This window comes from Rhinoraja longicauda, chromosome 22 (assembly GCF_053455715.1).
Source record: "Rhinoraja longicauda isolate Sanriku21f chromosome 22, sRhiLon1.1, whole genome shotgun sequence".
Classification (NCBI taxonomy): Eukaryota; Metazoa; Chordata; class Chondrichthyes; order Rajiformes; family Arhynchobatidae; genus Rhinoraja; species Rhinoraja longicauda.
In genome coordinates, this window is record NC_135974.1 from 7,882,631 (window position 1) to 7,906,463 (window position 23,833).

General features: G+C 42.6%; 2 protein-coding genes across 4 annotated transcripts in view; one reads left to right on the plus strand and one right to left on the minus strand.

Moving 5' to 3' along the window:
* The window catches only part of LOC144604376 (cytochrome c oxidase subunit 4 isoform 1, mitochondrial-like), a 420,358-nt gene that overhangs the window by 123,655 nt on the left and 272,870 nt on the right, over positions 1 to 23,833 (minus strand). The gene's annotated exons all lie outside the window — the stretch shown is intronic.
* Positions 12,096 to 23,833, plus strand: part of pcif1 (phosphorylated CTD interacting factor 1) — an 85,245-nt gene continuing 73,507 nt past the window's right edge. Inside the window, exons 1-2 of one of the 3 annotated variants that reach the window (XM_078418684.1) lie at positions 12,096 to 12,226; positions 19,992 to 20,144. In XM_078418684.1, the coding sequence (XP_078274810.1) occupies positions 20,015 to 20,144 (130 nt within the window). In that variant the 5' untranslated portion in view covers positions 12,096 to 12,226; positions 19,992 to 20,014. Of the gene's footprint in view, positions 12,227 to 14,190; positions 14,262 to 19,991; positions 20,145 to 23,833 lie in introns of those variants that run through there. The other 2 variants (XM_078418685.1, XM_078418683.1) reach the window with 2 other exon arrangements.

Sequence of the window (23,833 nt, forward strand, 5' to 3'; positions counted from 1 at the left end):
TTGGATAACAAGAGTAGAGACGGTAATGAGCATCTCCCTCCTAGGTCCTGAAGCTTCATTTTGTTCGGCATTTTCCTCAGAGGTGAAACTTCTGTGATAGCAAACCTTTCCTGATGTCCCATTTCTATGATTTCTCATTTTGGCCGTCGCTGCACTGGGCTGTGTAGTGTGTTGGGCTTTCCTTCCTCATTAAGCCCTGCCACCGTTCGAATCTGCTGTCAAACATATGACTCGCTTCTGAACTTGTAAACAGTTTTTCACAAGAGCCAAAGACCGGTCGGTACAAGCTTCTTAGGTTTTTTTACATTGTTGCCTTTGTAGTCTAATGCAGAAAAACAGGGTGAAAGCAGGTGCTTAAATTCACAATGTCGACTAGCATAGAATTGTCTAGCTTCAGCTCAAAATTATGTTTCTAATATTTGGTTAATTTGAATCAAAGCATAAAAGGCATCAATCGATTATGGGGAAGAGTAGGAATATGGCATTGTGATAGTATTGAATGGTGGAGCAAGCTCAAAGTACCAAATAGCCGACTCGTCTTCCTAACTTTTTATTTTAATCTGCAATGAAGTATTAAACATATATCTTCACCGAGGTATATGGAACAAGCTGCTGGAGGAGGTAATTGAAGCATGTACTGTCACAACGTTTAAGAAACATTAAGACATGTAGTTGGGTAAGATCAGTATAGAGGGATATGGGCCAAGCGTAGGCAGGAGAGCTAGTGTAGATGGAACATGTTGGTCAGCGTGGGCAAGTTTCCATCCTGGGTGACTTTGTGACTCTATGAGTGCTGCTTTGTGCAACCATTTTGGAGCTGTAAATGTGGGTTCCATACTCCACTGGAAATGTGGAGTACTCTTCTTGTCTCACAGTGGTACATGCTGGAGTAATTGGGTATCAGAGAAGAGGAAAACAGATTCTGGAGAACAGCATTGGAGACTCGGATGGAGGAGCTATAGACAAGGGGTGCCCCATACTTGTCGGTATAAAGGACACCTGGTCAATTCTAAGCCTCTTTACTCCTCTCTTCCCAAGTCACTGCCACTCTAGTGAGCACCATGGCTTCCACCCACTCCCTATCCAGAACTGGCAGAAACACTAATGATAACTACGAACAAGCAACCCCCTTCTCCCGGTGACCATTATATTGAAAATGAAAATCTAATACATTGTTAATAAGGAAATCAGACTGGATTCTCATGAAGGGTCCCAGTCCTGAAACATTCTCTGTCTACAGATGCTGCCTGACCTGCAGAGAGTTTCTAACACTTGATGTTTCTATGACCATTTTTTCACCTTTAGTAAGATATTCTGTGGAACGGCATTTACTTTTTGTAGGAAAATTCTTTTCCTCAAGAATTTGCAGGATGAATGTTGCTTGAACATTGGTAATGTCTTGATAAGGTGTCCCAGAAAGACCTGTATATGCTTCTGAGGTCCTCTTCATAGGACTAACAGAGGGAATAGGAAGTGGTGAGTGTTCCTTCCAAGCCACATCTCTGCTAGACTGATTCCCATTTTGTGCTTTTGTAAGTGCCAAGAACAAAGGCTAGCCATCAAATTAGCACGCAACCTTTTTAATGGATGCTAGTGGAATGGGAGAAATTTGAGCGGAGTGGAAGAAAGGGTTTCAATTCATGGGTCATTGGCAGCAGTTGTGGAGGAATTCTATTCCATTGAGACTGCTTCATTTAAAGTGGGAGGGACCAGGTATCCCATTGAATTGGATAAACAGGTTGAAAAAAGAGATTTAACCAAAAGAATATGTGTAGGAATGGTGATAAGATTTAATGGCAGACACATGACAACACCAAGACACAGCATAAACATTGTCAAGAAATTTGATTACGGTAACCAAAAGCGTTTCCATGCAATCTGCTACAGTAAACATTGTCAGCAGCATGCTCCACAGCTATCTTCTGCCCGCGGCCACAGAGCTGTCCCCAAAATGCAGAGTGGATTTTGTGCATCTAGTGGCGTGATGGATATGATATTTACCATCTCTCCAAAGTCTTGGAAAGTCAATCAAGATGGATTATGGAGCAATCTTCCCAAATTAGTTTGTTCACAAGAAATTCATCTTCATTTTATGCCTGCTTGATGACACCATTAAGCACTAAGAGCATTGCAGACACGATGTCAGTGCAAACCAGTCTCATGCAAGCTTGCCTCATCAACCCAACTATTTTTTCAAGCAATCTTGATAAATGCTGAGCCTCACCACCAAAATGCTTCCCAATGGAATGGGGCTAATCTACTGAAAAAAATAGAGCACCTCCACTCCAGCACCAAGACCTTTCCAACTTTAATTATGGAGCTGCTTTGTGCAGATGATTTTTGTGCATGTTCATATACTGAGGTTAGGTTGCAAGTCACTGTTGACTCCTTCACTGAAGTAAAAGAAGGAAAATGCCTTATGCTAAATATCGTCCAAACTCCCCTATTGTACAATACACCCTCCAACAATGAAGGCCCACGTTAATGCCATGGGATACCTCAATGAAGTGACCCTAACCCTAATATTCAATAGTTATAAAATTATGTGGAAGTAGCAGGACTTTTTTAAATTATGTGGGAGTAGCAGCTTTTAATTCAAAACAAGAACCAGTCCTTAGAATACATGCTCCATTGAAAGCAATGTAAAAAGACACCTTTGCAAACAGACTTGAATAAACAAGGAACTGCTGATGGCGTTTTACAAAAAAACCATAAAGTGATGGAGTAATAGACAATAGGTGCAGGAGTAGGCCATTCGGTCCTTCGAGCCAGCACCACCATGGCTGATCATTCTCAATCAGTACCCCGTTCCTGCCTTCTCCCCATACCCCCTGACTCTGCTATCCTCAAGAGCTCTATCTAGCTCTCTCTTGAAAGCATTCAGAGAATTGGCCTCCACTGCCTTCAGAGGCAGTGAATTCCACAGCAGGTCAGGCAGCATCTCTGAAGGACATGGATAGGTGACATTTTGGGATGGGACCCTTAAATATATGTTAATTGGGCATATATGAAACCAAAAATCTTCATCGTAAGTGATTTCAAACCATTGTGATAGACATGAAGGACGTTTCCAGACCAGACTTATTTTGTCACTTGCAAATCAAACATGGTCATTGGCATATTTGTCTATCAATAATTGGGATATTTTTGCACTCAAGAGAATCAGCGCTCACAACAGTAATTTGGGCTTTCACATTCTCTGCCCTTGGAAGCTCTTAGATCATCTATATGAATTACTGAGCCCCAGCAAAGGTGTTTGAATATTCAGAAGTATCTTGGAAGCTACAATATGCAGTTGAGGCGCAATTTAGAAGAAATTATTGCAAGTCACCAGATGAATCACACACACACTAAAAGTCCAAGGAATATGTGGGACAGTATGGCGCAGGGGAGTGGGATGGTACATGGGGTGCCAATTGGAATGACAGTAAAGAGGAGGGATTTTGCAGCTTTGGGGGGGGGGGGGGGGGAGAGAGAGTTGGGGTGGTAGGTGGGGAAGATGTGAGGCAATGACTGGGAGGTGAGATTAATTGGGGAATGATTAGTGGTTCAGAAAGTTGATGAGCACCCATGAATTTTTGAAGATTTTTGAAGAATACTCGGGTGCAGACAATGCTGGTTTTAGATGAGCGGTTTTAGAGTTGGGAATAACTGTGGGATCCACTTACCCTGCAATATACTATCATAGGCCAGGGAGATAGACCAGAAGAGGGAATAGGGGTGCAAGGTGGCTCGAGTGCATGTAGCTGCTGCAAGGACACAGACAACTTGCCTTGATTGCAACCAGGATATTTAGCAAGGGACTGCTGTACCAAAATAGGGCAAAATTTATGAGGTGTTTCAGCTGTGCCCCCCAGGCCAATAGTTGGAGTGAGTGTCCTAACAAGGAAGGAAAATGTGAGAGTCAGCTGCCAAAACAAGCAGAAACCACAGCAACATTCTGACCATTCTAACTAATGACAACATGAAAGAACTAGTGAGGACAGCATCGAATTCAGATAAACACCTGGCAGCAGCTTCCATTGACAATAATGAAGATCAGCATCAACTTCAATGCCTCATTACAGTGCTGGGCTAATTGAAGAAGAGTATTCAAAAACCAACCTCCAAGCTGGCAGAAAGTTTAAGGACTATCGGACAGCAGCAATCCCTATCCGTCAGTTCACTTCTGTAATATGAACTAATTACAAAAGGTATTTGCAAAGGTACTACACAACATTGTCTGCAAAATCCACCAAATCTCATGGCAGCACAAATGACACTTTTTGAAAAAGGTTTTTCAGTTCATGCTGTTTGTGCCAGCCATCGTTTATATCTGAAAAAAATACATAGTGTTGGAGTAACTCAACAGATCAGGCAGCATCTCTGGAGAGCATGGATAGTTGACATTTCAGCTCAGAACCCTTCTTTAGATAGGCTGTGGAGGGGGCGTTAAGAAAGCTGGAAGAGAGGAGGGGCAGGACAAATGGTAAGTAATAGTTGGATACAGGTGGGGGGGGGGGGGGTTGATAGGCAGAGGGTTGGACAAAGGCCAGAGATGCAAAGGCAGAAAGTGTGACACAAAAAGATTGAAAAGTTGCAAATTGTGAAGTTAGAGGAAGGAATGTAGGTGGAGGCGGAGGGGAGAAGTAGGTGCGTGTCCAGCTAGGGCACAGGGAGGGGAGAAGAAGGGGGTTGCGGAGGGTTTGGTCACCTATAATTGGAGAATTCAATGTACAAACCGTTGGGTTGTCAGCTACCCAAGCAGAATACGAGATGCTGTTCCCCCAGTTTACGTGCAGTTTATGTTTATTCTGGTAACGGAGGCGACAGGACAGAATAGTCAGTATGGGAATGGGAAGAGGGGGGAAACTTTCTTCAATGTCTTACCTCAACGGAGATGAGATTTTTTTTCGGTATCATATCTCCGTTCCCACTGCGGCCTAACATCGTGGAGTGGCACGGCCTTTCCTGGAGACTGACCCGGCGCTTCAACCACGAGCATGGCGTGGTCTTACCACCATGGAGCTTGCGATCCCTTTGCCGGGGATTGCCTGTGGACTTTAACATCATGGAGCCCGCGGTCCCTGGTTAGAGACCGATTCGGGAGCTCCAAGCCGCGGAGAGTTTCAATCGTCCCGACGCGGGAGTTTCGATCACCCCAACGCAGGGGCCTCGGATCGCCGACTGCATGAGCTTTAATTGCCCCGACTGCAGATGGTTCGACAGCCCCGACCAGGGGAGAATAAAGAGGGAGAAGATTGGACTTTATTACCTTCCATCACAGTGAGGAATGTGGGGAGCCACTGTGTTGGATGTAAATGTTAACTTTTATTTTATGTGACTGTGTGACTTGTTGCTTTTCACTTAATATGGCTGTATGGTAACTCAAATTTCACTATACCTTAATTGGTACATGTGACAATAAACTGATCTTGAAACCTTGAAATAGTTAGCATTTGGGAGAACCAAAAGGCCTTGGCAGATCGAGCAGTAGTGTTTGGCGAAACAGTTGCCGAGTCTGCGCCTGATCTCGCCGATGTACTGGAGGCCAGATCGGGAACACTAGATGCAGTAGATGAGGTTAGAGATTGTGCATGTGAACGTCATTCTCAGCTGGAAGGACTGCTGGGGTCCCTGGATAGAGGTGAGAGATGAGCTATGGAGACAGGTGTTGCATTTCCTGCAGATGCAGGATGAAGTACCTGGGGAAGGGCTGGTTTGGGTGGGATGGGTGCACCAAGGAGTTTCAAGGGGAGTGGTCTCTGCCAAAGGCAGAAAGGGGTGGGGATGCAAAGGTGCAACTGGTGGGTGGGATCACATTGGAGGTGACGAAATGTCAGAGGCTGATGTGTTGGATGCGGACGCTGTTGTGGTGAAAGGTGAAGACCAGAGAACTCAATCCTTTTTCCATCTGGGGGAAGAGGGAACGAGAGCAGATCTACGAAACACGGATGAGATGTGGGTGATGGATCCATCTGTCTTTTCCAAATCTCATTTTCCTGTATTCAACCTGTAGTCTTCTATGCCATGCCATTTAGAATAAACTATGCCCTCTGGTTATAGACATCGCCTCCATCAACTCGATCTCCGCACCTAATAATCCTGCAAGTTGTTCACATTCCCAAAACCAAACTTATTCCAAATTCAAAGATAGACACAAACATAAAATGCTGGAGTAACTCAGCGGGATAGGCAGCATCTCTGGACAGAAGGAATGGGTGATGTTTCGGGTCGACACCCTTCTTCAGACAGGTCAGATGTGTCTCGACCCGAAACATCACCCATTCCTTCTATCCAGAGATGCTGCATGTCCCGCTGAGTTACTCCAGCATTTTGTGTCTGTATTCGGTGTAAACCGGCATCTGCAGTTCCTGCAATAATTCCAAATTCAGTCGTGGACAAAGTCATGGACAAAGATTACCAGGTGGTCAGAAGTAAAGATCAAACATTATTCTTCCAAGCCGCCTTGGAAAACCGTATTTCCCGCCAACTTCTAAGAGACTCTGCCCTGGCCAATCAACATGATGAAACAGCTTTCAGTTTAGCCATGAGTTGCGATATACTGGATGCAGGATGGGTCAGAAAATCAGATACAAAGTTGGCTTGGAGATAATAGGCAGAGGGTGGTATGGGGTTGTTCTTTAGATTGGAGGCTTATGACCAGCAATGTACTACAGGGATCAGTGTTGGGTCCTTTTTTGTGTCATATATATCAATAATTTGGATGGGCATGGACGTGGCATGATTAGTAAGTTTGCGAATGACAACAACATTGGTGGAAGAGGGGACAGCGAGGAAGGTTGTCCATGATTGACTTGGGGTACAAGTACATAGTTCCCTGAAAGTGGAAAACAGGTAAGCGGGGTGGTGAGGAAGGCATTTGCATTCAGCTGCCAAGGCATCTTTTTGTACAAGAGTTGGGGAAAGTAGTACTAGGAATAGTAAAGGAGGCCAACGGGTTATATGATAGCAATATATAAAATTGCGTGCCACAGTGTCATAAATTAGAGCAATATTTAAGGTATTAGCGATAAACTTGCAAAGATTGATCGGGAGGGGTTACTTGCATGTAAAATAACACCTAGCAAGTGGGAAGCTTTTAAAAATGAGATGGGGAGAGTTAGAGTGAAGATAAGGATAACTGAATTAGGGAACCCTGATTGATAAGGGATATTGAGCCTGTGATCATGCAAAAGGAGTTAGGTCAGGTACAGACAGCTGGGATCAAGTGAACCCCTTGAGTATGAGCAAAAAAAATCAGGAGGGCACAAAGAAGGCATGAGATAGCTCTGACGGATAATGTAATGCACAATCCTAAGGAATTCGACAAATATATTAAAAGGATAACTAGGGAGAGAATAGGTTTCGTTAACGATCAATGTGGCCATCTAAATGTGGTGCCACAGGAAATGGGCAATGCCTTAAATGTATATTTTTCATCTGCATTTACCCTGGAGAACATTACGGAAATCAATGAATTAAGGGAAATTAATAGTGATGTCTTGGAACATATCCACATTTTAAAAGAGCAGGTGCTGACAGTCTTAAAGCATATACAGTGCCCTCCATAATGTTTGGGACAAAGACCCATAATTTATTTATTTGCCTCTGTACTCCACAATTTGAGATTTGTACTAAAAAAAAAAAATCACATGTGGCATTGTCAGATTTTAATAAAGGCGATTTTTATACATTTTGATTTCACCATGTAGAAATTACAGCAGTGTTTATACATAGTCCCCCCATTTCAGGGCACCATAATGTTTGGGGAACAGCAATGTCATGGAAATGAATGTAGTCATGTTTAGTATTTTGTTGCATATCCTTTGCATGCAATGACTGTTTGACGTCTGCGATTCATGGCCATATTGCAGCCATCTTAAGCTTATGCTTGTTTTGGGGGTTAGTCCCCTTCAGTTTTCTCTTCAGCAAATAAAAGGCATGCTCAATTGGATTCTGATCGGGCGATTGACTTGGCCACGCAAGAATTTACCATTTTATAGCTTTGTAAAACTCCTTTGTTGCTTTATCAGTATGTTTGCAATCATTGTCTTGCTGTAGAATGAACCGCTGGCCAATGAGTTTTGACGCATTTGTTTGAACTTGAGCAGATAGGATATGTCTATACACTTCAGAATTCATTATGTTACCACCATCAGTAGTTGTATCATCAATTAAGATAAGTGCGCCAGTACCTTCAGCAGTCATACATGCCCAGGCCATAACACCCCCACCACCGTGTTTCCTCTCCTCCATACTTTGCTCTTGCCATCACTCTAATATAAGTTAATCTTTGTCTCATCTGTCCACAAGACCTTTTTCCAAAACTGTGGTTGCTCTTTTAAGTACTTCTTGGCAAACTGTAACCTGGCCATCCTATTTTTGCGGCTAACCAGTGGTTTGCATCTTGCAGTGTGGCCTCTGTATTTCTGTTCATGAAGTCTTCTGTGGACAGCGGTCATTGCCAAATTCACACCTGAGTGTATCTGATCTGTCGGACAGGTGTTTGGGGATTATTCTTAGTGTAGGGAGAATTCTTCTGTCATCAGCTGTGGAGGTCTTCCTTCTCTTTGCGATTAGTAAGCTCACCAGTGCTCTCTTTCTTCTTAATGATGTTCCAAACAGTTGATTTCGGTAAGCCTAAAGTTTGGCTGATGTCTCTAAGTTTTATTCTTGTTTCTTAGTCTCATAATGGCTTATTTGACTTTATTGGCACAACTTTGGTCCTCATGTTGATAAACAGCAACACCATTTTCCAATACCTGAGCAATTACAATTACTTGTGATGCCATGTGTCTCAAACATTATGGTGCCCTGAAATGGGGGGATAATGTATAAACACAGCTGTAATTTCTACATGGTGAAACCAAAATGTATAAAAATACCCTTTCATAAAATCTGACAATGTGCACTTTAACCACACGTGATTTTTTTCTATTACAAATCTCAAATTGTGGAGTACAGAAGCAAATAAATAAATGATGGTCCAAAACATTATGGAGGGCACTGTGAAGATGGATAAATCTCTGGGGCATGCCAATGTGTATCCTAGGACATTGTGGGAAGTTAGGGAAAAATTACAATGGGTTGGCAGAGATATTTGCATCATCTTTGTCCACGGGTAAGGTGCTGTGCATGATGGCTAATGTGCCTTTAATTTAAAAAGGCTGCAAAAACACACCAGAAAATTATAAGCCGGTAAACTTAACTAACATCAGTAGTGGGAGAGTTACTGGGGGAAGATTCTGAGGGATAGGATCTACTAGCATCAAGGACTGATTAGGGATAGCCAGGTATGACTTTGACCATGGGAAATTGTCTCATAAATTTGATTGTATTGTTTGAAGAGGAGACAAAAAAGATTGATGAGGCAGGGTGATGGACATTTGGATGTTGTCCACATGGACTTTAGTAAGGCCTTTGAGAGGGTGGTAGCAGAGGGTTGTTTTACACATTTTGGATGCCTGTGACTAAGTGGTGTGCTGCAGGGATCAATGCTGAGTCTGTTTTCCTCTCATCTATATTAACGACTTGTATGACAATGTAACAGATTAATCGATGTTAATTTGAAACTGATTCATATATTTGCAGACAACAGCAAAGGTGGTATAGTGGATAGTGAAGAGGGTTATCATAGATTACAATGGGATCTAGATCAAGTGGGGATGTAGGTCAAACAATGGCAGACAGAATTTAATTCAGACAATTCTGAGGTGTTGCACTTTAAGTTAAACTAAGGTAGGTCTTCCACAGTAAATGGTAGGTCTCTGGAGAGTGTTGTTGAACAGAGAGACCTTGATGTACTGATATAGACATAAATGCTGAAATAACTCAGCAGGACAAGCAGCATTTCTGGATAGAATGGGTGACGTTTTGGATCGAGACCTTTAAGTTCCCCTAAAGCGGTGCCACAGATAGACAGGGTGCTGAAGCAGCATTTTGGCAAACTTGGATTCATTAGTTAGGGAATTGAGTACAGGAGTTGGGGAGTCATGTTACAATAGCACAAGCTTTTGCTGAAACCACACTTGAAGTATTACGTGGAGTTTTAGTTGCACAGCTATAGAAAGGATGTCATATATCTGGAAAGGGTGAAGAAAAGATTCACAAAGATATTGCTGAGACTGGAGGGCTTGACTTGCATAGAGAGGCTTGGACTTTCCCCCAGAGTGTAGACTGTAGCTGAGAACTGTTCTTGTTGAGGTATAAGAAATCATGATGGACAGTGATCAGATGAATGTTCATAGTATTCTTCCAAGGGGAGGAGAGTCCAAAACTAGAGAGAATAGTTTAAGGTGAGAGGGGGAAAGCTTTTTTTAAAAAAACCAAGTCAGTGGATATATGGAATGAGCTGCCATAGGAAGTTGTACAGGCATGTACAATTACAATGTTCAAAGGACAGGTACATGAATAGAAGTTGAGGGATGTAGACCAAACACAGTCAGATGGGACAAGTTCAGGTAAACAACTTGTTGGGCATGAACAAGTTGGGCCAAAGGCCCTGTTGCTATGCTGTATCAGTCTGTGGCTCTAGATAGATCTGTTCCCATTGTAGGGATTTCTAAAACTAGAGGGCATAGATTTAAGGTGAGAGGGAGGAGTTTTATAGGGGAAAGATGACTACTCACAAAGTAGTCAGTGTCGGGAATGAAGTGCTAAAGATGGCAGTACAGGCCACAATACCATTGCTAAAGAAGGGTCTTGACCCGAAATGTCATCCATTCTTTCTTTCCAGAGATGCTGCCTGAATTACTCCAGCTTTTTGTGTTGATCTCTCATTTTGTGTCTGTGTCTATCTTCAGAAACACTTAAGAGGCATTTTGACAGATACTTGAATGGCCAGGGTATAGAATTAATAAGTGAGTTAGTATAGATTAACATGATGGTCAGCCCAGACATTTTTCTGTACTGTATCACAAGAACTTAAAATCTATTAATCAGAAGGACTCAGAAACCCAGTTTACACACCAGAAGTCTACCACTCGCCCCATTCTATCTATTCTCCGCTGCCCCACATGTTTGGAGACCATGATCAAACTCAAGAGTTGAATTGTACTATGTCTCAGGAATGTGTACAGGGTACAATAGTTGTTGCTATCAGTGATAGCACCAGCAAACACTACCAATCCTCCTCACTAATGAACTCCAAGTTGACAATAATCACAGGTCAAGTACAGTTAGTGCCATTCCAAACAACAACGTTCAGTCCCATGCCACAATGTGAACATAACGCATTTGTACCAGCATTAAGTTAAAACCCCACCCTAAGAAAGTTTCAGCACCAAGACAAACTGCTGGAAGAACTCAGCAGGTCAGCCAGCGTCTGTGGGGGTAAATAAGACAGGCAATGCTTCAGGCTGGGACCCTTCTTCTGATTGACTGATCAGTCTCTGTGGAGATGCTGCCTCAACGTCTGAGTTACACCAGTACTCTGTGTTTTTACTCAATATTTCATATTTTTTCCATTTTTGTCTCAGCACCAAGACACCGTTTGGCTCCCACAATACATTGCTGGCTATTCACCCACAGACCATGAGAGACATATTCCCACCCACAGACCAGGAGGAACATATTCCACCCACAGACCATTAGAGATTTTCATCCAGAGACCATGAGGGACCGATTCCCTCCCACAGACCATGAGACAGATTCTCACACAGACACCACGAGAGACATATTCCCACTAACAGACCATGAGGGACATATTCCACCCACAGACCATTAGAGATTCTTACCCAGAGTCCCTCCTACAGACCATGAGAGATAGATTCCCACACAGAGACCATGAGAGACAGATTTCCACCCACAGACCATGAGGGACAGATTCCCACATAGAGACCATGAGGGATAGATTCATACCCACAGTCCACAAATGAGCAGCAAAAACACCCTCCAAGACCCCTGTTTATTTTGATGACGTGCCCGCTCAACCACCACGTGCCACTCAGCGACTAATCATTACACGTCTAGCCCTTTAGCGGGAGCTCCGTCCAATCGGATAGGACGATTATAACCGTCAATCAATACAATCAGAGCGTCCATGACTGATGCCTGCGGCCCAGCCAATCAGCGTTCGCGCGCCTTTCTCGCGCCAGCCAATCGGCGGCTGAGCGCCGAGGAGGCGCGCCTGCGCAGTGCAGCGCGGCGCTCCGGAATACAAGATGGAGGCGGCGGCCGAGCGGTGAAGCGGAGGCGGGATCAGAGGCGAGGAGGCTTGGTGGCGGACCTCCTCACTGCACAGCCGGTAATCGGGCCGCGCATTACACCGGCAAACGCCGCGTGACGAGCGCGGTACCGCGCACCTCACCAGTGGTCCGTTATCTCCCGCCAGGACGCGAGGAGAGAGCCGGGGAGGCAGTGGCGGCGCTGTGAGCGGGCTCCCTGCCGCCGCCATCTTGAGGCTGTTTCTGTGACACCACTCGGGAACGCGGTCTGCCCGTCCACTGGCGCCGATGCTCTGTCTCCTCTCCCGTAAGAGAATGCCGGTCACCGCAGCACTCGAAGCCGGTGCCGAAGGCAGCCCGAGCTCCGGGCTGCGGCGGTCGGACGCGAGCCTTCCTCCCCGCCTGCTCAAGTTGCTGCCGAAGATCTGGGCGGGCGGCATAGGCAGAGCATGCGCAGTGAGGCGCCAGCGGCGCAACGGCTCCATTGAGTGGCGCGGGGGCGCGGAGCGGGGCGAGGAGGATTATGCGGGACAGAGGATAAAGGGGGGTTCTGTGCGACATGGAGAATGGGGAGAGTTTTTTTTTAACGAAGCGGAGGATGGAGGGGGTGTTGGACGGAGGATGAAAGGGGGTGTGCGCGGGCGGGAGGGGCAAATGGAGGGGTGTGTGTGGGCGGGAGGGGCAAATGGAGAGGTGTGTGCGGGCGGGAGGGGCAAATGGAGGGGGTGTGTGCGGGCGGGAGGGGCAAACGGAGAGGGGTGTGTGAGGACTGGAGGGGCAAATGGAGGGGGGTGTGCGAGCTGGACGGTGTGTGTGCGAGTCGGGGGGGGGGGGGGGGGGGGGGCTGTGCGGGCGGGAGATTGAGAGGGGGTGTGTGCGAGCGGGACGGTGTGGTTTACGTTTAGTGGGAAAGACCGGGGTCGGAATGGGGAGAGAGGAGTATGCTTGCGCGCGATTGAGGGGCGGGCGGGGGTTGCAGGAGGTGGACTGTGTTCCTGCTGAAGGAAATGTGGGTGCTGCTTGGTTATCAAGTGTCTTGCTTAAATGTTCACTGACAATCATATTCTGAGGAAGACTCAAAATACCTCAGTGGCCTTACCTTTATTTTAAAAAAGTAATACAAAGTTATTGATATTTCCGCATGGCAATGTAGATGGACACAAATTGTGGTCATGCCAATGTTCTCTACTTTGACAAACTAATTTAATTTAAATTAATTGTTGCAGCAGTTAGTGTTGCTGCTTCACAATTTCAACACTCTGGTTTTGATTCTTATCTCGTGTTGTCTCTGTGGAATTGTTCTCTAATTGATTGCTGTGGTTTTCTTCCCACATTCCATAGAGTTAATTGGTTCTTGCCAATTGCCCCATGTTGGGGAATTGGAAAACCAGAGTTGAGTTGATGGGCATGAGAGTTAACAGGTTACCAGAAACTATTTGAGAAAATAAAATTACTCTTAAAAACTGGTATAGACTGTGTTAATAGCTTATATTTGGATAAATATGAATTTGTCTCAGTCTCTGGATGTCAAATCCATATCTTAACTGCAATGCTGCCATTTCCCAAATAAAGATTATGCATTGATGCATCAGTACACGTGTACGTTGCTTGGTACTTGTGTAGATTTGGGCAACTTTTTACCCCCCCCCCCCCCCCCCCCATCTTTGGAATGTGGGAGGAAACTATCGTCCAGAAGAAACGAGGTAGTCATGGGGCGAACGTGCAAATGCAGACAGTACCCAAAATCAGGAATGAACCTGGGTCTCTGGCAGTTCAACTAACCACCACAGTGCTGCAAAGATTTGGAAACTTAAGATCTAAGTTTTTTAAATTCAACATCTGAAGTTTATTCAAGCTAGAAATTCTATCTAGATTAGTCTTTTAATGGACTTGCTTTGGCAATCTAAACCTTCTGAAATACATCTAACTAACAAGATGAAGCATGAAATCAGACTTAAGACTGCATTGCTTAAACTAATCTTTTGCTTAATTTGAATTTTACCAGTGCTCAGTGGCTTTTAAATTATTGTCATTTTGTGTACTTTCAAAGGGATTAAAGAAAAGCCATTAGCCTGTGCCTCTGTCCTTAATTGTTGGGAAAGGGGTATTTTAAAGGTTGGTAGAAATTCCATCATTCTATTGTGTTTTAATGCGATTGTGAACTATTTTAATGACTGAAACTGATTACATTTTTAAATGATTAACTTTGAGGTGGCAGACTGAGCTGTTACTCATGATATAGAAGCTTTTCTGGCTGCTCAACGCTGGGCGTCTGATGCTATGGGCTCTGGTAGTCGCAAATGTATAGTATCACAATTTTTATCCTTTGCCTTGCATGTTCCTTATCCTACTGTTGCTGTCAATCCAAGGCATCGTCTCTGGTTCCATGAGTGGTGCAGATGGACATGTTGGGAGCTGCAACAGCTGTACCAAAATATGCTGTTAATCCAGTAACAAGCTAAATATATTAAACTGCAAAAAACACAACAGGTTTGCAGCCTATGGATCGATTCAAATTTATGTAACTATGTCATATCAAGTGAATGGTAACGAATAACTTGAGCACTGGGTGGGTGAAGAGATGGTTTGAGAATATTCGCCTCTTTAACAATGGCAGAACCCAGTTTGAGCGCTAATGATTAAACTCAAGCATTCCCCATTCGCGACCATCATAAAATCCGTCCTTTCGCCAATTCATTCTGAATTTCACCATGACATTTATTCAAAGGTATAGGGCCAGACATTGGTGATACTGGAGATTACTGTCAGTAAAATGACAGTAATTCCAGAACTGGCCTTGGCACAAGCTAAGCTGTTTCTGTGCAGTATGAAACGCTGAAATTTTAAGCTTTGTCCTTTTCACAAAAATGTAGGACAAATCTAACGAGGCAAACTACTACCCAATCAATCTACAGCCAACGATCAGCAAAGTGGCTGGTGTTGTCAACAGTGCTGTCAGGTGTACCTATCTGCAATGACCTCATTAATGCTCAGTTTTGGTTTCACCAGGACCACTCACCTCCAGACTTCATCATGGCCTGATCTATACATGAACTGAAGAATTGAATTCCAGAGAGGATGTGGGAGTAGTTGATTTTTCTGTGGAAATGAATCAACTTACCAGGATCTAATTTCTCATGGCTCTCAGTTAATCTAAAAACACTTCAATAATTGGACTTGTACAAAGGAAGTTGTTGGCTCTTCATCTTGACTCCCGGATTTGCCTCTTGGGGCCTTGCTATCTGCTGCTTCAATTACATATCTTGTGTATATCTGCTGCTTGTACAATATTCATGTCCATTCTCAGTTCAATGAATAAACTGCCAATGCAAGCAAGATTTAGACAGTGTTCAGATGTGAACTGAAAGTGGCAAGTAATGTTCATATTGTAATTACCAGGCAATGTTGGCAAGTGCCATGTCACCATATCACATTTAGTGTCATTTACATGGCTGATTGCCTCCCCATCAACATCCTGGAATCACCATCGACCAGAAATTGAACTGGACACGTGACAAATTAAGTGGCTACGTGAGCAAGTCAGGCAGAGTATCCTATCGCAGTTGATACTCAAAATTATTTGCGCCATCTACAGGGCACAAGCTAGTGCTTTAAAATAGTTTGCACTTGCCTGGATACACGCAGATCCCCAATACTTGAGCTTGATTGGTATCCTATCTATCTTAAGCATTATTTTCTGCATCAATGCATATGGCTGTAATATGTACCAAATACAAAGTGTATTCCTTCAACCAAGTCTACTCTGACAATATGTCCTGGATCCACAACTTCTACCCAAGAAGGACATGGGTTTCAGATGTATGGGAGCACCGACACCTGCAGGTTTCCCTTGCAAATCATACCTGGTTTGAGTATAGTATACTGTTTATGTGTCTAGCTCCTGAAATCGCCTCCTCGATAGTACTCTGGGTGTAACTTGTCATAAGAACTACAGAAGTTCAAGAAGGTTCACCAACATCTCAATGGTCGTAATAGCTGGGCAATAAATAAAAATATTGCCAATGTTCCACAAGTCAGTCAGCATCTGTGGAAAGAGAAATATTTAACATTTCATGTCTGGGATCCTTCATCATAACTTGAAGAGAGAAACAAGTCAGTTCAGGTAACAGAAGGTGGGGAAGGAGAATGAATGAAACAAATGGAATTTCATGGAGGATGCTCCCCATGACAGTGATGCTTAGGTCCTGATAAACAAGATTTTAAAAGATCCAAGTTTGGCAATATTGGCAGTGTCGAAGGTCATGAAAAAGATTTGCCAAAATACTGTTTGAGTTGAACAGATTCAGGTGACAATATCTTTAACCTGTCCTCACACTTTACCATGAGTTGGTCGATTGCAAAGCAGGAAAAATTTACTTTGTTTAATTTTTAAGGAAATAAACTGGATTTATCTGTAATTGTAGCAGAGAATACTAGAATTTTTCATCAGATCTGGTAGCATCTTTAAAGAATTGTCAAAATTAAATGTTTAAGTTTTTAATCTGATGTCGATGGTGGCAGTTCCTGGTATTTTATGAAAGAAGATGGACACTTGAGAGACTAGTATTGATTAAAGTTCATGTCTGGATTGTGTGCATCAATGTGCCTTCCTTTTTTGAAAACACCATCGTCCTCCATCCTTGACCGTGTCAGTTTGGGCTTCCATGCTTGTGCATAATGCTTCTTGGATTGACTTTGTAAGGTGTAAAATGTGAGACATATGGACATGTATTTCTGGCTCTGAAAAATGGCAACATTCAATGTGTATTGGATACCATTCTAATGCTTTATTGTAAGATTCTGTGGTATCTTTATATACCTTGTGGTTTAATTTTAGTTTGAGTATAGTCATGTATATCTACCTTTTAAATAATTCATAATGGCAATCAGAATGGAAGAGAATCAGTCTGCACAGTCTGTCAGATCTTGGTGAACGGGTTGGAAGCTAAATTTTAGATCTGTTAGGTGAAAGTTTTGCACAGTTAGCTAAATCTGAGCAAATGAGCATGAATAATATTAATTATGATTTCAGGTGGTACAATGGTGCAGAGGTAGAGTTGCTGCCGTACAGTGCCAGAAACCCTGACTATGGGTGTTGCCTGTACGGAGTTTGTACATTCTCCACGTGACCGCGTGGATTTTCTCCGGAGGCACCAGCTTCCTCCCAGATTCTAAAGACGTGCAAGTGTGTAGGTCAATTGGTAAATTGTCCCTAGGTGTCGGATAGAACTAGTGTACGAATGTTGTTGATTGTTGTAAAGTTGGTGGGCAGTAGAGCCTGTTTTGTGCTGACTAAAATATAATTAAAAAAACAATTAACAAAGCAATAAAATTAGGACAAAAGACTTGGAACAGTTTTTAAGTTTCGCGATTGAGGGAAGTGGAGTTGCAGAAAATCTATTTTGAATTATGCCAAGGGGATGAGGGAAAATTGTCCCAAATGAATAATATACTTCATTTTCTGTGCATTGGATCATTACTCACAGATCTGTCATACTGAATATTTTTATATATTTGATTTGGACACGATGAGGAATCTCAGGACATCAAGAGTTAATAAAGTGTCTTGCTTTTCTCAAACAGTTGTATCAATATTCATTTTGAGGGGTATCACTTATATTTTAACATTTTGTATGTTTATTCGGCGTTGGGGAAAGAATGATGGAGCTGTAACTGAATTTCATTGGGGAAGCTGAAGTGCCACTGAAGTTCATGTAGAGGTGGATGGTTTCTGACATTACAGAAATATCCATCAATTCACTCCTAGTTAATACCAAGTTATATGAATGAAGTACAACCATCGTTGAACACTAGAGCAGAGCAATGAGATCAGATTCAATTTTTTATTGAAGTAGTTTATTTCCCCCAAGTTTTCCAGGTTTATCTTATTGGTATTTATGTCCATCAGTAGCCATGATATTGGAAACTTTTCAGTGCTTTCGTTGTGCCGCTGTGTTGCTGCTGTCTGTATGCGTGTTCTTGTGATTGCATAATTTTCTGTTGGGTATTCTTGTTTCCTCCCACATCCTCCTGCTTTGATTTTTAGTTGCTCTTGTTGAAAGTAAAAAGATTCCTAGATTACTTTGATTCCATGTAAAACAGGAATATTTGTAATTATCCTGGTTGTTGAATGCTGGATTTAAAGCACCTCAATTGGGCTGAAGTATTTTATGGAGAGGGGGCTAAAGAGCTCTGCAGCAAAGGTTTGAAAGTTCTGGCCTAGCTACAGAGGAAATAATGCATTTATTTTTGGGCATGTGTGGCATGAAGGTATAAAGTTTTACACTGCACCAATTAAAAATTTTTAAAAAGCATTTAAGAAATGACTGCAATAAGGACCCACCTCTGGTTCTGCCCGACATCAAATGTACTTAGACCAAAGGAAGCTATATTATTCAAATACTAAATTGGACAGACTGCGGACAACTTTGCCAATTGTTTAACTTTATGTTACTGTTGCCTTACTTTCAATTCTAAACATTATTTTCCAGTGTATCTTTTGCTTTCAAACATGACGGAAATTTTCTGAATCTATACAGAAGCAAGATTTAACATGGGAATTAATCTACCAACCAACAAATCTGGCTAGAAACCAGAGCACTCAAGGAAAACCATGCAGTCACAGAAAGAATGTGCAAACTCCAGAGACAGCACCCAAGGTCAAAATTGAATCTGGTTCTCTGAAATAATTTGGCCTAGAATTAACAATCGTCTCTATTTGCAGGAAACTGCATTACATTTGAAAGTATATTTTATATACTTGATCTACTGAAATAACAGAAATTCAAAACTCAGTACAATTTTGCAAGGATAACTGCAAGGATTAAAAAAAGAGTTCAAACGCAGTCAGACTTGCCAGAATTACTGATGAGGTAGATCAGTGGTTACCCAAGCACATCATGACCCTGGGGAATGACGATCTTTGGTGCCACAATTTTTCCAATAAAATACTAGTTTCACAACTTTAAACTGAAACGTTCTATCCCTCCTCCTATCTATTATTCCCTGGAATCTTCTCAAGATAACATGGGGGTTAGTGCTGCTGCCTTACAGTTTCAGAGACGCAAAATCAATTTTGACCTTGAATGCTGTCTTGAGTTTGCACATTTTTTTTTCTGTGACTGCATAGGTTTTCCTTGTGTGCTCTGGTTTCTAGCCAGATTTGCTGTTTGGTAACTTAATTGGCCATGTTAAATTGTCCCTATTGTAGGCAGCTGGTAGGAGAAGCAGATGGTGGGGATTGGGATGTGGTTTGCATGAGAAAGAGTGAAATTAAGGTAATAATTAGTAGACATGGTGGGCTGAAACGTCTATTCATATACTATGAGACTTCGAGGACGGAATGGAAACTCAGAGTTAATCACTACTGCAGTGTGATTTGGTCTTTAAATTCTGCCACGTGCAGTCTTCATTGCATTTTAAAGTACAAATATACCAAGTATAACAGAGAGCAATAAGGAATTTTGATATGTTTGGAATCAGGTGATAGTTTATTTTCAGTAAGTATTTGAAAGCAGGTGTCCTTAAATGTTGACCAATGATCTGCTTCACCTCTAACAAATTTCTACTAGTCATGGATAATCTTAAATAGGTGACATCATATTGAATGCTGAGTGTATTTATATCTTTTATGCATAATCAGTTTTCAGACTCGTGGTATAGAATGTTTAATCATCACTAAGTATTAATTACTCAAATTTAGTTATATTTTATTAGTACATTAATTTTTGAGGAAATTTAGCTGGAAGTATTATAGTTGGGAGAATATGCAAATTCTGGCTAAAAATATAATGTGTTGCTTGACAGAGTGTGTGTCATGGGGGTAATTGTTGATTTTCCTCTTAGTTTGCAGGGCAAATGCAAACAAAATGGCGAGTGAAAATCACAGCAGCCTGCAAGCAGGGGATCCCACGACAATTATCCGTCCAGCGAGTACTTCTGATCAAGGACAACCCTCATCACCAAAGTCTGTAAAACCTTTGGTGCAGGATCTGCCAGGTGACAGCTGAGCCTCTGATTATTTCTCTGTTTATTGATGTTTTTAAGATCTAATTTGTTTCCTTTGTTCACCTGAAGGGTATCTTGGACATTGCAAATCGATCTGTATATACTGAAATGGCAGAAACGTTAACTAATATTTTCTGTTTGAAGAAGCTGCAGAAAACCTGGAAATAATGGTGGGCTATGGGTAAATGAGGAGCTCAAAGAGATGACAATTACAATACAATACAATACAATATATTGTACGAGATTGGGAATGCGCCTCCCAAACAATGCAATAATTTAAATTAATTTAAACAACAACCCAACGAAACAAATTGTAACAGTTTTAAGACGGGATAAAGTGCAAGTAGATCTGTGCCAGATCACTGTGCGATGTGACCATCCGGCTCAGCAGGACCGGTTCATAGCAGCTATGGCCCTGGGGATGAAGCTGTTCCTGAGTCTGGAGATGCGGGCGTAGAAGGCCTTGTATCGTCTGCCCGATGGAAGGAGTTCGAACAGACTGTTGCAGGGGTGTGAAGAGTCTTTGTGGATGCTGGTGGCTTTTCTAAGGCATCGTGTGTTGTAGATGCCCTCCAAGTCTGGTAGCTGTGTTCCGATGGTCCTCTGAGCTCTATGGACTACCCGCTGAAGAGCTTTCCTTTCTGCCTCCGTGCAGCTGAGGTACCACACAGGGATGCCATGCGTTAGGATGCTCTCTATGGTGCAGCGGTAGAAGGTCGTCAGCAGCTGTTGGGGTAGACCAGACTTTTTCAGTGTTCAATTACGAACATTGTAAGAAATGAATGGGAATGAAAAGTGAATAATCTCCAGGACTTGCTGACCTGCATATGTTTTTTTAAATGGTGCAACGGATAGGGTGGATCCATAGTTGTCATCATTCAAAATTCCATAGAATTTAGAATGATTTCCACAGCTTGGACAGTAGAAAATGTTACTCTATCTGAGAAAGGATAAGAGAAAACGGAATTGTAGACTTATTCGGTTGAATAGGAGAAATGCTGGCATCTAATTTTAAGGTAGTGATGGAGGATGAGTTGGACAATAATAATTGACTGCCCAATCCAGTATGGATTTTATGAAGGAGAAATCATGTTTGACAGATCTGATAGAACTTTTTGAACTTGTATTTAGCAAAATAAATCGTGGCAATTGATGTAGTGTATTTGGATGCCTTCAGTTAAGCTGCTGCACAAAAGATTATTAAATAAATCAGAAAGCGAGGTATTGGGGGGAAAAATTGAAATGTATTGAAAATTGGTTTGGGAAGAATAAAAAGTTCAATTTTGGGTCAAGAGCCAGTCGTGTTTATTCGTCATATGCACTGCAAATTTTTATTTGTGAGTTAACAGACACATTAGATGCAATCACAAAAATACATGTATAATAAATGATCAGTTATTCTAATTAAAAGTGGATTATGATAGTGCAAAACCCAAAGTATGTAGAACAACCATAGTAGTGTAAAGTCCTTTGTAGTTCGGTAGGATTGTGGTTGGTGTTGGTCAGAATAGTTGAAAAACCTGGTTGAAGAAGCAGTTCATGAACCTGGACATAACGATTTTCAGGTTTCTATATATTCTATCCATGGTAGCAGCGAGAAGATAAGTGGTGTGAATCTTTATTGATATTAACTGTCTTGAGGCAGGGCTTTCTGGATATTCCTTCAATGCGAGGGAGTTCAGTATCCTTGATGGACTGGGCAATGCCCACCACTTTTTGTGGCCTCTTCATCTTGAATATCTGAATCGGGGCTTGATGCAGCTGGTTAGAATGCTCTCCACTGTGCTCTTGTAGGAGCTGGGTAGAGTATGCGGCAACATGCCAAATCTTCTCTAACTTCTGAGGAAGTAGAAGCGTGGGAGAGCTTTTCACTGTACCTCGGTACACGTGACAATAAACCAAACTAAAGGCTTTCTTTGTGATTTAAAAGACAACGGTACATGTATATGGATAGGAATGCATTAGTGGGATAAGGGCCAAACACAGGCAAATGGGACTAATTTCGATAGGGCATCTTGGTTGAATATGGGCTGAAGGGCCTGTTGTTGTGCGCAATGACTGCATCAATGTGCTGGGCTCAGGATCATCTGATGTAAACATCCAGGAGGGTGAAGTTGTTGTCTCTCTTCAACATCTCGCATGAAAGAAGACATGTGCATGGTCCCTTGGTTTCTCCTTCTTAAAATTAACCATCAGCTCCTTGGTCTTGCTAAAATTCAGAACAAGATAGTTGTTCCGGCACCAATCAGTCAGATGATCAATCTTCTTCCTGTACTCTGACTTATCATTAGCTTTTTTCATCCAACAGCAGTGGTATCGCTAGCGAATTTTAAAATGGCCTTGGAGCTGTGTCTGGATTCTGAAGGAGAACATCATGTCCGTAATTCAAGATGACATTACTGAAGGATCTTTCAGTGAGGTTATATGGCTGGACTTGAGGAATAAAACGGGATTAATCACCTTGATGGGATTGTACTCTAGAGCTGCAAAGCGGAAATTAGACGAACAATATGCCGGGAGAGTGTTGACAGCTGCAAGAATAGACGGTTGTCATAGTAGGGTATTTTAACTTTTCCAATATACACTGGGGCTGCCAAAGTGAGAGTTTAGTTTGGAAATACAGCGGGGAAACAAGCCCTTCGGCCCACCGAGTCCACACTGACCAGTGATACCCGCACGCTGCCCTATGTACACTAGGGACAATTTTACAAGCCAATTAACCTACAAACCTGTACATCTTTGGAGTGTGGGTGAAAACCAAACATCTCGGAGAAAACCCACATAGGCCACGGGGAGAATGTACAAACTCCATACAGACAAGCACCCGTAGACAGGATCGAACCCGGGTCTCTGGTGCTGTAAGGCAGTAGCTCTACCGCTATGTCACTGTGCCATCCTAAAGTTGTTGGAGAGATGTTGGTGTTCAAAACAACCTGGTTGTCAATGAAAGTTAACGCAGTTAGAGGAACCAATAAGAAGGCGAATTCTGTTTAAGTGTCAAACTTGAAACATTAACTCAATTTCTCTTTCCAAAGATGCTGTCTGATCAGCTGCATGTTTCCATCATTGCCTATTTTTATCTAAGGCAAATAGTATGTTGGCTTTTATTGCAGGACTATTTAATGGAAAGAATAGAGGTATATGGCTCCAATAATATATTCCCCATCTACCACCTTCAATCCAATGGTATTCATTTTGAATTCTCTTATTTTGTCCTCCCTCCTTTCCCATGCCGCCCTCCACCAGAAAAAGACCACCATTTTCCATCCCCCCCCCCCCCCCTAACCTTCCTGCGCCTTTTCCCTCTTCTGCGCAACCATCTCCCACCCCCAAGTCACCTATTTCCCTTTTAACCCTCTTCCCCTTCCATCCTTGGACATAAACGTAGGTGGGGTGGTTAGTAATTTAGTTTAGTTTTTTGTCACGTGTACCGAGGTACAGTGGAAAGCTTTTTGTGTGCTATCCAGTCAGCGGAAAGACTATACGTGATTACAATCAAGCCATCCACAGTGTACGGATACCGAATAAAGGGAATAATGTTTAGTGCATGACAAAGTCCAGTAAAGTACGATTAAAGATAATCTGAGCATTTCCACTGAGGTAGATGGTAGGTCAGGACTGCTCTCTAGTTGGTGATAGGATGTTTCAGTTGCCTGATAAGCAGATGACACCAATATTCT